We start from the raw sequence: 15,075 nt of genomic DNA on the forward strand, positions 1-15,075 counted from the left end.
ATTTTCCTCTGTTTTAATTTTCCCGTTATAATTGAATTTGCCGGTTTGCAAAAATGGCCGTTTTATGAAACAACCATTTTGAGTTGCAACCTTACATGAAGAGTTGTAACTCTTCAATATAATCCAACGTTTTTTGGCTATAAATACATGAACCCTCCCTCAAATTTTCCTTACAAAAATTCTAATTTCTCCTTCTTTCTACATTGTTTTAACAGAAAAGAAAACAGTAAGTGTGATTTACTACTGTTCTTTGCGTTCGTTGTCACTGAGGTTTGAAACACCGCTACACCAGTGAGGGTAATCCGTTCTATCCTGGAAGGAAATAATCCACAACCTTGGGTACTAGGAGGGGATTAAGTTCCTTAAAGAAATACTGTGAATTCAGTGGGCTTGGAATAATTCTGTTCTTCTGCATTTATGCTTTTATAGCGTTTTTATTTTTTAATATATTTTCAAATACAGATTACTAGCACAATTATTATGTTTTAGTTAGCAGTGGCAACCTGCTTATAGCAGGTAGCATGAATATAGTTCCATAAATTACAGAAATTGATGATGACAACTGATATAGAGTTGCATGTTGCCGGAAGACTGGCTTGCTGATCCATTCTTCACAAGTGTCTCTCACAGTTTGGCCTGTTCTTGTATTTGTTCCTGTACAGAGGATGATGAACTGAGAGAATGGAACCAAGTATAAACCAAAATGTAAATTAGAAAAAAAAAATAAAAAACAAGTCAAAAGAGTCACAACTGCTTGAACTTGCTGCTATGAGGGTCATCAGAAGCAACAAATTGCAAGTCCACAGAAAGTCAAACGAGATCACATGACCAAATCATCTAAAATTTCACACACTCTTTAGGAAAACCAAGAATGAATGGAAAAGGGTGAATGGAAGAACGGAAATTGAGTCTCATGTTTGCTTTGGTTAATCTTTTCAATTTTGTTGATTCCAGAAGCACTTAGCATTATAAGTTTGCGTCCTCTTAACGGAAAAGAATACAGGTTCTTATCTACTCAGGATTTTAACAACAACAAACCCAGTATAATACCACAAGTGGGGTTTGGGGAGGGTAGTGTGCACGCAGACCTTACCCCGACCTTGAGGGTAAAGAGGCTGTTTCCGATAGAACCTCCGCTCAAGGAAAGACAAAGAAATCAGTAACAACAAGCAATACCAACAGCAAATAACATGATAATAAGAGAACAAGCATTATCAACAATAATATAATAAGAAAACATGTAGTAGTAATCAAGGCTGTCAACTACTTAGGAGTTTAGGTTACTGGAAATACTTGGCATCTCATATTTGCGACAGTGAGCGTAAGCTATGAAATTAACACAAGGAAGTAAAGAACTCTTCCTCGAACATTGGGAAACAGAGAAAATCTAAATAACTAACACATAATAAGTTAATCATGATAACATATAAAAACTATTAGCAACTATTTATCAGCAAAAATCTTCATTTAGGCTAAATCCTAGTTTAAGTAAGGCTAGTGATATAAGGAAAACTCCAAATCTAGGAAGGACACCACCCAGATAAAAAGTTAAGGTCACTTATTATACATAAAAAAAATTAACCAACAACCAGCAGAACAAAGAATGTTATGATAACTACCTCTGTGACAAAGAAGGCATGGAATCCATATGGAACTCTTTTGGGTAATTCAACAACTGCTACAGGTTCGGCTGACATTGTTTTCGCGTCAATTACATTCACTGATGACTTTCTGCATAGTGTATCAGAGAATGGAATTGGTCAGAAAATATCTCAAGTTTCTGGCACAAAATAATGTACCTTAAAAGTCACAATTGCTTCCCTGAAAGGGAAGGCATTAGATTGGTCATTCTCCTATTTAGGACTGAGATTTTCTTCAACGGAGAATTCTCCTTTCTGAGCATTTGTATCTTATTACAAGAATAACAGAGAGCCATTTTAGGCTTACGCTAATCTTATATTATGTCCCAGTAGGAACGCAGAGAACCCATTATTGCCAGTGTTATCAAATGCGAAAAGCGCAAAAAAGCTCTAAGGTCCGTTGGGGCTTTAAGCGCAAAGCGCAAATAAAGTGCGGGCTTTAATGAAAAAAGCACAACTGAGAAAAAGTAAAAATATGTATATGTAATCTAAGACTAATAATTATAAGCATGAATAACAAATATATGGACAAAGAAATTGGAAAAGATTTACGATAAAGTGAAATATCAATTGTTAAGTGTTGCCTTATTAGGATTACACTCATTGGCAAGTAAAAGTATGCCTAAGAGCGTTGATGCGATACTAAGCCCACAAAGCGAGGCGGAGCGTTCAACATGTTAGAGCCTCGCTTCAGGGCTTAAGTGCGCTTTAAGCGCGTCTTTGACAACATTGATTATTGCTTTAAAAGACAAATCACTTGCCAGTTTTGCAATAAAGTGAACCCAAATAGAGAGGAATATACAGAAGACTCATAAACCTAACTAGTTCGAGAGTGCAGTGTGTTTAACTGATTGAATGAGACTTTCTTTTATTTTGATAGGATTTGCGAAATCTTGGAAAACTTTCAGCAGGAGGTTACCTAACACGGCATCTTATCGATTTCCAGGCCATGCCACAATCTTCAAATCATAATTGTGAGGCAAGTTGCATTATTATGCTCTTTTACTTAATACTTGGCTTGAAGCAGAAAACTTTGAGATGAAATCTACATTTCCGTTCCCACTTTATTCTTGATTTAAAACAGTAAATTCAACCTAAAGACACTCAATATCTCTATCTTTTGGTCTCAAACAGAAAAGGTCCTTGTTATAAATAATTGTGTATTTTGTTTATGCGACGAAAGAGAGTGGTAGATGAGGTACCCAGTGTTCTCATCATGTACGAACAATATCAAGTAGCCATCATCCTCTTCACATTCTGTCCCAGGCTGACAGGGAACAAATATTGCCTCTGAGCCAAATCTTCCAGGTCCAAGGTCGAAGATTCCAAGAACGTTACCGCCGACTTCGAGCTTTGTTTTTCCAGTCTCTGGTTCCGCATGCAAATCAAATTTGACAACTCCTGTTATCTTGGCCATGTGGTTTAAAATGGTTCCATATACATAGCGTTGCTTCCTAAAGTTTACAAAAGTCACTATCATTATGACGGCACAAGGAAGATTTTCTAAACAAACCTCTAGGAAGACAAGATAAGAAATGAAAATGAGATGATCAAGTCACTACAATTGAGCATTCTCTCAACACTATGAAAAAAAAAGATGAAGCAAAATAGACAGCCAGCAGATGAAGGTACTACGCAGAACTTTAACATCCATTAATCCACATCCTGTCTATTTTATGTAGTGTAGGAATTTCAGAATTAAACTGAAAATGTTGTAACAGCTGACCTTCCAGTGTAGTTCTCGTTGACCCGTGGAAAATCAACAGCAGACTCTGAAAGTTTCTTCTGTGATGCTAGACCAGTCTTCATATTGAATCTCATCTCATACCTGATAATTACGACTAAAATCAAGAACATTCAAAGATAATTAAAGTCAATTAAGATCATGAGGTTACAGTTTCCCTACAGCTCATTTGTGAAACCGTCACGCTGTTGTTCTTTTTCAGTTCCATTAATCGCATCTAAATCTGGATTCTGGAGACGGCAAGTGATCAAGACCACATCATCTCCTTCCTCCCAAGCATTGGCTGGTAAAGCAATCAAACAAAACTCAGTTTGGATCGGTTCGTAAGACTTTGGCATTTATATCTTGTGACTTGTTGAAGTTACGAATGGTGCTAATAAGAGTGAAACATTTTTTGTGTTTTTGCAGTCTATAACAGAAGTTACTCAAAGCCAGGCAGTCATTATGTCTAATGAGACGATCTGAGAAGTGCAAACCATCTACATTGAGTACAAAGTGTATCCATCTCTTCAAAGCTGTAGAGAAGTATATCAGGAAGCGGGTTTAATGAACTCCGCAGGTTGGTAGCTATGTTCTCGGTTGGTCTGTAGAAATCTGGTTATTCAGAGCCAGCAATTTGCTGACGAATTTCATCCCGCAACTAGAAAAGATGGTTTCGGGGTCCCTGTGGTGTGGCTGAATGTAGCGCAGTCCGCCCACAGCCTTCAGTCAGTAAATTATTTAGAGCTTCGGAAGATGGTCGAGGTAACTTGCTTCCAAGCCACTGCACTAGATAGGCATGTAGTAGTCAGCCCAGAATGCTTTTCTTCTTTACTAAAATACTATTTCTGATAAATGGGGAATTACGTCGTTTTGTGCAGCATAGACCCAGCATGAGGCTTTTTAAGGTATCCACCTACGTCGCTATGGAAATATGTCCAAGGTCAAACATCAGGACTAGAGACACTACAATCTTGGTGAACCCCCTTCTATCTTTCTTTCAGTTTGGTACTTTAGCAAAGAGGAAATTTCCATGAAGGTACTCAAATTCCTTTTCCACCAAAGGAATTAATTAAAAACTTAATCGAGCAACTTCTCTTTCAGGAGAACAGTTGTATGCAGATAAATCCGTTTCTTTATAAGTTTCACTTATACCGTAAGTTGCTTATGGGTTAATTCTCAGTTTTCTTCTTATCTCAAGTCCCAGCAGGGCAGCATAGTATCAGTGAAAGGCTCTCTCACAGAAGTTAATTGTAGCCACATGCCAGTTTGAGTGAAGTGAAGTGAGCAAGCACAATAAGATTTGCAAGAAACTATTGCCAAGAAAAATAAGAGAAGTTGTAATGTCTATATTATGCACTCGTAACAGGCCAGTAGCACATACCAAGCCATGCTTTTAATCAAAAGCTTACTTCTTAGGCATAGCCAAAAAATGCATTTCCATTTTTTTTTTTTTGGCTTTCTCACTCAAATCTTAATGAGGTTAATTTCAGACTAGATTTATCATCATTAAGAGTTACGGATTTCCTGCAGATATTATCTAGCCATCCAACAACTGTGGAAAACATGCGAATTTTGGCTGAAAGAGCGAAGCACAAAGTGAAAAACTTCATTGGAAATAAACCTGCTCTACATGATAAATTTTTTCCTGTAACCAGTTTAATGGAGATATTCCATAATAGGGATTATCAATTGAAGTGAAACTTGCTCCTTACAAAAGTCAATTGAACTGAATAATATATATATTAAAATCCTGGCTAGAGTCTGTTCGGTTTTCCAATAAAGGGGAACTCAAGGCGAACAAAAAAATTGAGATCTCAAAATTTCATACCATTGTGGAATATGAAGCAGTTAGGAAGCTCGAACCACTTGATTAGGGATTCATTCTTCGCATAGCGTGGAAGAATTCCAAAACGAGCCTTCTTTGTGGGGTCAAAGCTGTATACCAGCTTTTTATTTTTCACCATTTCCTAAAAATACATAACTCATTAATCAGCTGAATTCACTTTCATAATTAATTTTGACTGAAAACATAAGGAAAATTTCAAGTGGTATCAGGAGAGTAAAGCTACTCTCTATAATATAAATTAATAGAAAGAAGCTGTAAAGGTGGCATACCTTTGGTTTGAAGTACAACGGAAGATCCATCATAATTGAATAATTTTCAGTAATAGCAAAATCATGCATCATAACAGATGCTGGTATAGTTATTGGAACAGGATCTTGCATGACACCATCCTTGGATATGACTCTATATGTAGCGTAAGGTGGTGTCTGCGAGTATCCAAAAGTAAACATTTCCCCTGTATGCAAATATATCCAAGTCAAACTATATTCCCATTCCAAAAGAAAACATATATTTTCCAAAATAATATATGAATAAATAAATCATCTTTACTCCCAAGCTTTATTTTACATTCATATTTGGTTTCGTTGTACGCTTGAACAAAATGCAGCTGACACAGTAATAGCATCAAGTGGAGGAAGCCAGCACATGAAATGGAAAGGATACAGGGGAATGATGAGTGATACCCACAGTTGATCGTTGTTCCATTTCTTAAAAGTTTAGCATAGCATTCTATATGAACAAAGGATTGGAAGCAACAATAATGTCCTATTTATTCCCATAATTTGTAGGCAGATTCACACGACTGTTCTCTTACCAGTTACAGGGTCAACCTTCGGGTGAGCAGTAAAGGAATGTTGCAACCTTTTATCATAATCCAGCATGCCAAGCGTTTGAAGGTCTCCATCCTCCAGAACTTTAACAACATCTGTGAACGGGATTTTCATTTTGCCAATACGTAGAAGGAAAACAATCAAAAAAAATCAAATCATTGTTTGGCAGTTTGAATACATATAAAATAATTTCTGAGACTTAAAAGGGTACAATATAAATGGAAAAAAAGTGATTAACTCTAAGATGTCAAAGAAAAATTGACAACATATTCAGGCTAGCAAGCAATTAGATTATAGATAGCTTAAATTTCTCAGTTAATAGATCAAATGGAGAAGAGACTTACATGGTTTATCACCCTCATGAAGAGCCAAAAGCTTCCCGTGGTGATATATCATAGCTGTATTAGCTGAAAGAAGGTGAAAAAAGCTCATTTCCTCTTCCTAAGTCTCACACAGGCATACAAAAAACACACATCTATGCATATCATTCTTCAAGAGATTCAGTTCCTTCATAACAAAATGTTGTTGCAAATATAACCAGCAAGATAACAACATCATACAAGCTCAAACCTTGTTGACCTACCTGCGCCATTTCCGTAAGAAGTGTCCAAAACTTTCAGCTTTTCCCTGAGCATGTAAATGTATACTGAGAACAACCCGAACAGCCCTTTAAGATCTCCAATCTGCAAATGCAGTAGTAAAGACTAAACAATATACAAAGAAATTGCTGCTTGACACAGTAACAGCATCAATTTGAAGATTAAGAATGCATCTAACATCAGAATGTTCCAGGTAAGCAATTGGTTCAGAACCATTCTAAACATCTTTTTACTCATAACAGGTCAAACTAAGAACAATTTGATGGTTTAACATTGAATAAGAATGCATCCAATTTAGCTATGAGGTGAATCCAGGTAAGTGATTGGATATTCAGAACCATTCTATACGTTTTTTTACTCATAACAGGTTAAATTAATAACAAGTAGACCAAGAACTATGTGTAGGTCATTTCAGTGGAAAATCATTTTAATTGCAAAATTACCATAATACTAATGTGAAGACAGAAATGCTGAAAGTTGTCTCTTTCCATCATTTCATCTTTTGAAGCATAATGATCCTTTTATCTGGGAGAGCAAAATCAATAATCATCAAATTTCAACCAGCTTCTCTTCCCCCGATTCGTCTACTCTGCTTTCTGATTGCCTAACAGGAACTTTCGTTTTGTAAAAATTGCTTTCTAAAACTTGTAGACCGTAATAAAGCACAGCAAATAACTAATACTCACCAACCTAAAAATTTTGGTAGTGTTACTGTTCATCACACCAAGTAAACTTTCCAACATTTAATTTTGGCATTTTTAAGTTTTCTAGTTTTATTGCTCATATTGAAAAGATTGCCAGTAAGACTCAGATGGTTCGGGCACATTCAGAGGAGGAGCACTGATGCACCGGTGAGGAGGTGTGAGCGACTGGCTGTGGTGGGCACGCAGAGAGGTAGAGGGCGACCTAAGAAGTATTGGGGAGAGGTGATCAGACAGGACATGGCGCGACTTAGGATTACTGAGGACATGGCCCTTGACAGGGAATTATGGAGGTCGAGCATTAAGGTTGTAGGTTAGGGGAAAGTTGTGAATATTTCTACAGCACAATAGAGTGAGACTAGCCAGTTAGGAGTTAGACTAAGAATGTCATTGGTCGTCTATTGATCCAGGGCTTTACCTACTAGTTTTACTATACCAGCCATCTATTTCGTATTTCGTATTCTGTATTTCATATCTCTTGTATTGCTGTTATTTTATTATGCATTTTTATGGTACTAATATATCGGCTCATGTTGCTTTTTTGAGCCGAGGGTCTCCTGGAAACAGCCTCTCTACCCTTCGGGGTAGGGGTAAGGTCTGCGTACATATTACCCTCCCCAGACCCCACTTGTGGGATTATACTGGGTCGTTGTTGTTGTTGTATTGAAAAGATTGCCAGTCTTTACATTCTCCTTCAATTGAGTCCCAAAAGAAGAGGTAAAATTTCTTCTTCACTATTCCTTCAGAATATTGTTGACATGCTTGAACTACATTCTCATCCTGTATTCTATATCCTCTTCTTCTTTTTTTCCATTCCCTACTTTTGGTAATGATCCTTATTCGATACGATGAGGATGACAGAGTATGTCATACAACATCTGAATGTCACATGTTGATTTTCCAATACTTAGTTAACAACTTATGCTAGTTTTCTAGATAAAGGAACCTCAATTATGCAAGAAAAGCTCAATGGTTCAAAAAATAAAGGACAGATGATTACATTAAGTTCAAGAAACTTCAAATGTATATTGTTTGATGTTCCATAGAATAAAAGATTAACAAAACAAAGAAATTTGAGAGTAAGAACTTCAAAACAAATGTACACCTTCATAAACTTAGCTCCTCCAAAGAACTCTTCTTGCTTAAGACGAGATGTCCTCACAAAACGTGAGACATATGTTGCTTTTCCATCCTTAATTTGCAAGCCATGAATCATGCTGAAGGAAAAATAAAGTTAATCAAGGTAACATTTTTCTTGATGTCATACAATACGAGGATATTTTCCTTCACATTCAACATGTGCTCCTCCACATATCAAAAGCAGCATGAAACACAGAAATGTAGATACACCAAACAAATTTTGTTGTCACTGGAAAAAGGCAAATTGAACTAAGATAATGAACAAAGCTGGCCATGATATTAAGAAATGTGCCAATCATCAATCATTTTTATTCAGAATACCTAGCAACAAGCATCTTCCCCTGTATACCATATCTGACTCTGGTTAAAATGACATAGTATTATTTAACTAAAAGTTTAAGGAGCCACACACAAGGTCGACAAATCATACGAAGTTATCACTTAAGAAAAGAGTACAACAACATGAATGAGTTCTTCAAAGATTAAAAGGTTATCAAGTGGGGATTCCTTGCCTCATTAAATAATACCAGGTAGCTGATTAATCACATGAAATGCAATAATCTAATCCAGTTTCAGCAAAATAAATTGACATTGTTCTTGCTCAAAACGAGTGCAAGAGTAGAATACTAGTGGCACTTCTTTTCCAAAATGATTTGTGACAATTTACTATGTAAGTGAAAAGCCAAGTCTGCAAAAGACATACCCATCACCGTCAAACCTGCACAGATAAAAAGCAAGGATGAGTTTCAATACTAGCAATTTTTAACTGAATCTCTTCACTAACAAAGAGCGCAGAAGAATATAATATATATGTCAATGAACAAGAACGACAAATTCTTTTATTATGTAACCTCAGAGATTGTATTTGTTTTATAGTAGGAAAGGGGGAAGAAGAGAAGGAACGAAAAGATAGTGATGGAAATAGGTTATGAAGCAAAGAAAATACCAGTGATATCCAGCTACTGGAGCAAATTTTGGATTTGGACCAACCCTGACAAACTCACCATTTAGGCACTCCTGTCATGCAAAGTTCATCATGGATTATTAGATTTCAGCGAAGCCAACTAGCTTAATCCATCATATAATGAAGATCTTAGAACTAAAGTTGTTTCGGATATGTTCTTCTTTATAATAAAGATTAAGGAAACAACAATCTGTTCACCCCAATCAGTTTTCATAATGCAAACCTGAAAGAATTATGGGGACAAATGGAAGTGGAGAAACAACCAAAGGATGAAATATCAACTGATTAGTATTTTGTATGAAGTAAAACCTTTTGTTATTCATCTTATTTTTCCACCCTTCACAGCTGATAAATATCAACTGATTCATTGCTACAGCTGAAGTTCTTGGCATGTCACATACTCCCATATTTACAATCAGGTTAGGTTACATTGTTGGTCCTTATTATGAACAAATGGGTCATGAATTGAACTCCCAAAAGCACACTTTGAAAATACAGTTTCAACAAGCTCTTGGAGCAAAGATGCATATTCTGCTACTATGTAGAAACCGAGAGTCTATTACACTCTGCTACAAGTTAACTTCAACAAACTTGTTTTTTCTAAATGGTGAAAACATATTTGGTTTATCTTAACGATATGTCCTATTATATATTCTAAGAATCTTAAATTTCCGAAAATTGCTTAAAGTACGTAAGAATGTAACTAAAGAGAAGGAGCTAGGTGGAATAGGGAAAACTGTGAAATTAACTGAACTGACCGGAAGATGGCCTTTAACGGGGAGGTTGGTAAGAGGAGGAGTTTCATCAGTGGGTGCGTAATTTCCTTGAAGAAAGGGAAGTGGCTTGCTGGAGTCGTGCATCAGCTTCACCATCACCCGCTCTAACAAATCTATGGCTTTAGCAGTTAGTCCAGTTTGGGGCTTTGGGTCAACCACCACTACTCCTCCCTCTATTCTCGCCACTCCATTAATCCTCCCCATTTTACCTCTGTCTCTCTTAGACTCAGAGTGGAATTAAGCTGAAATCCCTGTGCTTATATTATTTATTTATATACGTAATTGCATGCTATGCGTGCGTCTGTTTTTTACTTAATCTTAAATAATTCATATACTATATCTATGATCAATTAACCTATTTTGGTGAATATATTAAGCAAAGGGGTGAAAGTTTGATCAATCATGATGTTCCTCTTGATACCGTTAAGCTGGTGGAGATGCTGCTGCCACGTGTCGCTATTTTCTTCGAATTTGCTAGGCGGAGCTTCGCTGGAGTAACTGTCAGTTTGTCCCCCTAATTTCCAGCTTTTCTTTTATATTTTTCGTTTCCTACGATAACATTTGTAAAATGGTTTAGGGGATAAAAAAAGAGGGAACAATTACTTCAATTTTGGAATTCGGGTGCGTTTTCAGAGGCAGAAAAAAGAAAATTTCCCATAAAGTATTTTATTTTTGGAGATTATTTTTAAATCTCAATGCGTGACTGCCCATTGGATAAAAAATATGTGACACATGGTAAAAATTGGATATTTACACGTCGTTCTCTTTCCTCATGGCATGGAAAATACTTTTAGGTAAACAAAAGGTTGAAAAATTGATTCATCATGGAAAATCTTTTTAGAAAAGTATTTTGTGCCATAATAAACACACTACATAACAAAAAAATAAAAAAAATCTTACTTTACAACAACGACACCAAACCCAATATATTTCTATAGGTGGAAAACTTTTTTCTTGCTTTATTTATCTCAAATGGAGCGACAATTTATCCAGGATTGAATCAACGGAAAATTAAGGACTTAATAAACTAATGCTCTATATATGTTGTATTTTATATATCAAGGATTTTATTAAATACTAAAATATGCAGTACTATTTTCAAAGGTCAAGGATTATTTGCTTTCACATACTCATTTTCGTGACCTATCTGTTTGCTTAGATATAGGTAAAAGTCTTTTAAGTAAAATGACATAAACTTGTCATAATTAATCTGGAAAGTAAACCAGATGCAATATCCACATTTATAGAGAAGAAAGAAGAAGACTACAAAGTAAATCATTTTGAGAAAAGTACTTTTCAAAATAAATTAATTTTAAAAACTTGGCCAAACATGTTATTGGTCTGTTACCATAAAAATAATACGCTGCTCAATTCAAACCACTCTAGAGACGAGCAAAAAGAAACTTGAGTAAATAGGTTAAAAATGAAATTAAATAAAATATTTTTCTTCATCAAGTTTTTCCTTTGTCCCCGGCCAGCTTGTTCTATGCTTTGACTACTAGAAAACGTTCGATCTGTTTAGACTTTAGACTGGTTAGGATTTATGTCTTGTGATCTTTATAAAATAGCACATGCATCATTAAAAATTCGAAATGTTTGAGGTTATTTACTTTTATTCTATCGATCATCATAACCACTAAAAGTAACAAGAAAAATAAAGTAAACTACGTACGTGTTAGTATATAACATGAGAATTTATTGTGAGAAAATGTTATTTAGGGGGAGTACTTACAGGTAAGTAGCCTTTAACAGGAAGGTCCTTGCAAGGAGGTGCAAAGTTAGTTGATAGAAAATTTTCAAAGGCACTATTGTACATTAATTTAACAATCACCTTTCGAACCAATCTATGGCTTTTGCTCCAAACTTCTTGTTGTAGCTTTACGTTTGAGCTACGTCTAGCCTTGTAGAAAGTGGAATTGAAGCATATGCTTATTTAATTTGTCTATTTATGAATCTCGACGGGGCTTTAATTTTGGGGAAATCATTTTCCTAATTATTTTTTGTATGAGGTCTATAACTCTAATCTTGCGGTCATTCGATCAGATTATTAGTTAAGTTAGTACTCCTATCTTTCAATGGGAAAAGCACAATTTGTGGAACAAAGAAATAACATGAGACAGGAAAAAAAAATCCAAGTTGAATAAGTGGAAATTAAACACATGCTTACATAAGTGTAATTAACCATTTGATTTTACCTCAAAAGCTTTTGGCTACAAGAAGTTTTTTCTTTTGTTTGCACCCCATATTTGATATCCACACTGAGGTCCTTAATAACCTAAATTTGAATTGAGATAAAGTTTATAAGTTTGAATCGAGAGACAAAAATATTTTGAATTAATTTAAAAAATAAGATATATTCTTCTCTCTTTCCCTATTTGTATTGGTCTCGCTGATCATTATCAATTCACACAAAATAAAAAATATATAATAAAAAAATTATTACAAGAAACATAGTAAAAAAAATTAAAAATCATAACTTTATATTAAAAATAAAATAGAAGAAAAGTCTAATTATTTATTCCATATAATGTAGAAGAAAATATTAAAAATATTGATATAATTTTTATAAAATAATAAAAGAGCATATATTTTGGACGATGTAAAAAAACAAAATTAGTATTAAATATAAAATTATTTAAGTTATAGATTATAGATAAAATACTAAATTTAAGAAATAAAAGACAGTAAATAAATAATACTTAATATATTATTGATAAATTTAGACAATTGAAGAATTAAGCAAGCTTGAAAGTGAAGCCAAGTGGTACTCAAGCTTGATATCAAGATAATATATTCAAAGTTGTCTAAATTATATTAAAAGGCTGGCAATCAATATTTATTTGAAGCCAAGTGGCGTATCGAGAAAAAGTAAAACAAAAAATATAGAATGATGAGACTTATTTAAATTTGAAATGAGAAAGTTGTATAAGTCAGAAATCTGCATTACAATATTTAAGGCAAGGTATCACTAAGGAAAGAATCAGTCGAGGTTGACCAGGAAGCAGCAAGACTCGCGGTCGATATGTCAACAATGGTCGAGGTCGAGCACCGCAGATAGAGCTGTAACGGCTAATTTTTAGAATAGAATATTAAAGAGACTATTCTAGAAAATATTCTCGCCACTTGTACTATTAATTTCGTGCCGAACCAGGTCGAATTGGTAGAAATTCTCATAGGTGAAGCAAATCAAACCAATTTTCAGAAAAGAAAATAAAAAAGAAAAGTATAGTGGCTAGGAAAGCTCCAGAGATTCGCCCCACCATGCTTTTGGCAGCCATCATCGCAGGGATGAACAGATTCCCAAGACCATAACTATAGACTCATTTTGCACTAGCCCACTAATAAAACAAAAGGTGTTTGTTAGGGATATGCCCCGCATAAATAGGAAAAAAGACAATGAATGAGGGCATGTGACATTCACTTGATAAGAACAGACTTCTAATAAAGATTCTCTCTATCCTGTAAAGATACAAAGACTATCTTTTTATCAAGATTCTTGTTCATATTATTTCACACTTTTTCATCATATCCGAGAATAGTCCGAATATTCTATGATTTATATGTCACTCATCATTGTAAGGAGGAATAATCATCTAGTTCATTCTTTATTGGGTGAACCACTTCTCCTATTTACTTAAATGACATTTATTGTTATTTATTGCTAGTTACCTCTCCATTATTGTTCATACTTTTTGGAATATTTAATGAATGCTATTGTCAATCCCCCACTAGATCTGTTTAATGTTAGCCACATTTTCAGAACTCACATTTAGCGATATTATCATTAACTAGGTTTGATCCATTATTACATAAATATAATCATTTTAACAGAAAGTTATACTTTTTGATAAAACAATTTAGCGCCATCTATGGGGATTTACTAGTTAAATTTTTAGTTTCCTCTAGATCTATAACTAACATTGGATTACTAACGTAAAAAAAAATGCAAGAACAAGATCTTTCTTTGCATGCACAAATCCAATATGGCAGGTAACAGAGAAGAAAGAACGAGAATAATAAGTGACCTCTCAACCAACCTCATGAATGTCATCAATGAGAGCTGTGAAACAGCAGACGGAGACACAACGCCCGATGCCTCCCCTAGTCGAGATGGATCACCTCCTTCTCACTGCAGCATCACGAAATCTCTTGGTAAGGGAGTCTTCACATCTATGGCGGAAGAGACGCTTCCAAATGTAAAAAATCTCCTTGAGGCTTGGCTAATTGATACGCTAACCAGCGTCCTCCATAAGCCCGCTCGGGACACAGCTACAGAAAATGCAAGGACTTGAGTAATACAACCAGCAGACGAGCAGCATGACCAATTTCCTCCCCCTCCTCCAACGACAAGTATTACTCAATGTCATTAGTAGTGCAGGTGACGACACTCTCACAACCATTCTGAAAAGGATGGAGAAAATGGAAAATAAGAACAAAACATTTCAGGACCAAATGAGAGAACAACAAAAGAGGGTCGATAAGATACCGGACGCCCCTAAGCTCTTCCCGAAGAGAGATGCCAGTCGATTTGTCGAGTAGCTGTATAGTGTGCCCTACATGCCATACCAAAAACCTTTAAAATGCAGCCCTATCTGAAAATATATGATGGCACGACCGACCCCGAAGACCATAAGACTCACTACGTCATCGCCGTGAAAGGAAATAATCTCGCCAAGGAACAAGTATCCTCTATTTTGTTGAAAAAATTCGGCGAGACCCTCATGGGAGGAGCGTTAACATAGTATTCACAACTGTCTGCGCGTTCCATTGAAACTTTCGAAGAAATGAATGACAAGTTCGTATTGGCCCATGTTGGGGCCAAGAAGGCCAAAGCGAGAGTAAATGACATATTT

The 15,075-nt window shown here is 35.4% G+C and overlaps 1 protein-coding gene across 3 annotated transcripts; it reads right to left on the bottom strand.

Moving 5' to 3' along the window:
- Positions 1 to 390: 390 nt before the first annotated feature.
- Positions 391 to 10,781, bottom strand: LOC107830214 (carotenoid 9,10(9',10')-cleavage dioxygenase 1-like). 3 transcript variants are annotated; one of them, NM_001326239.1, is given in 14 exon segments: positions 612 to 654; positions 1,620 to 1,731; positions 2,843 to 3,094; positions 3,367 to 3,468; positions 3,547 to 3,667; positions 5,195 to 5,333; positions 5,482 to 5,666; positions 6,027 to 6,137; positions 6,387 to 6,449; positions 6,626 to 6,725; positions 8,448 to 8,559; positions 9,186 to 9,200; positions 9,429 to 9,499; positions 10,205 to 10,453. In NM_001326239.1, coding segments are annotated over 14 exon segments (1,635 nt in total). In that variant the 5' UTR covers positions 10,427 to 10,453; the 3' UTR covers positions 612 to 624.
- Between the last annotated feature and the right edge of the window lie 4,294 nt (positions 10,782 to 15,075).

Source organism: Nicotiana tabacum, chromosome 22 (genome assembly GCF_000715075.1).
Source record: "Nicotiana tabacum cultivar K326 chromosome 22, ASM71507v2, whole genome shotgun sequence".
NCBI classification, from domain to species: Eukaryota; Viridiplantae; Streptophyta; class Magnoliopsida; order Solanales; family Solanaceae; genus Nicotiana; species Nicotiana tabacum.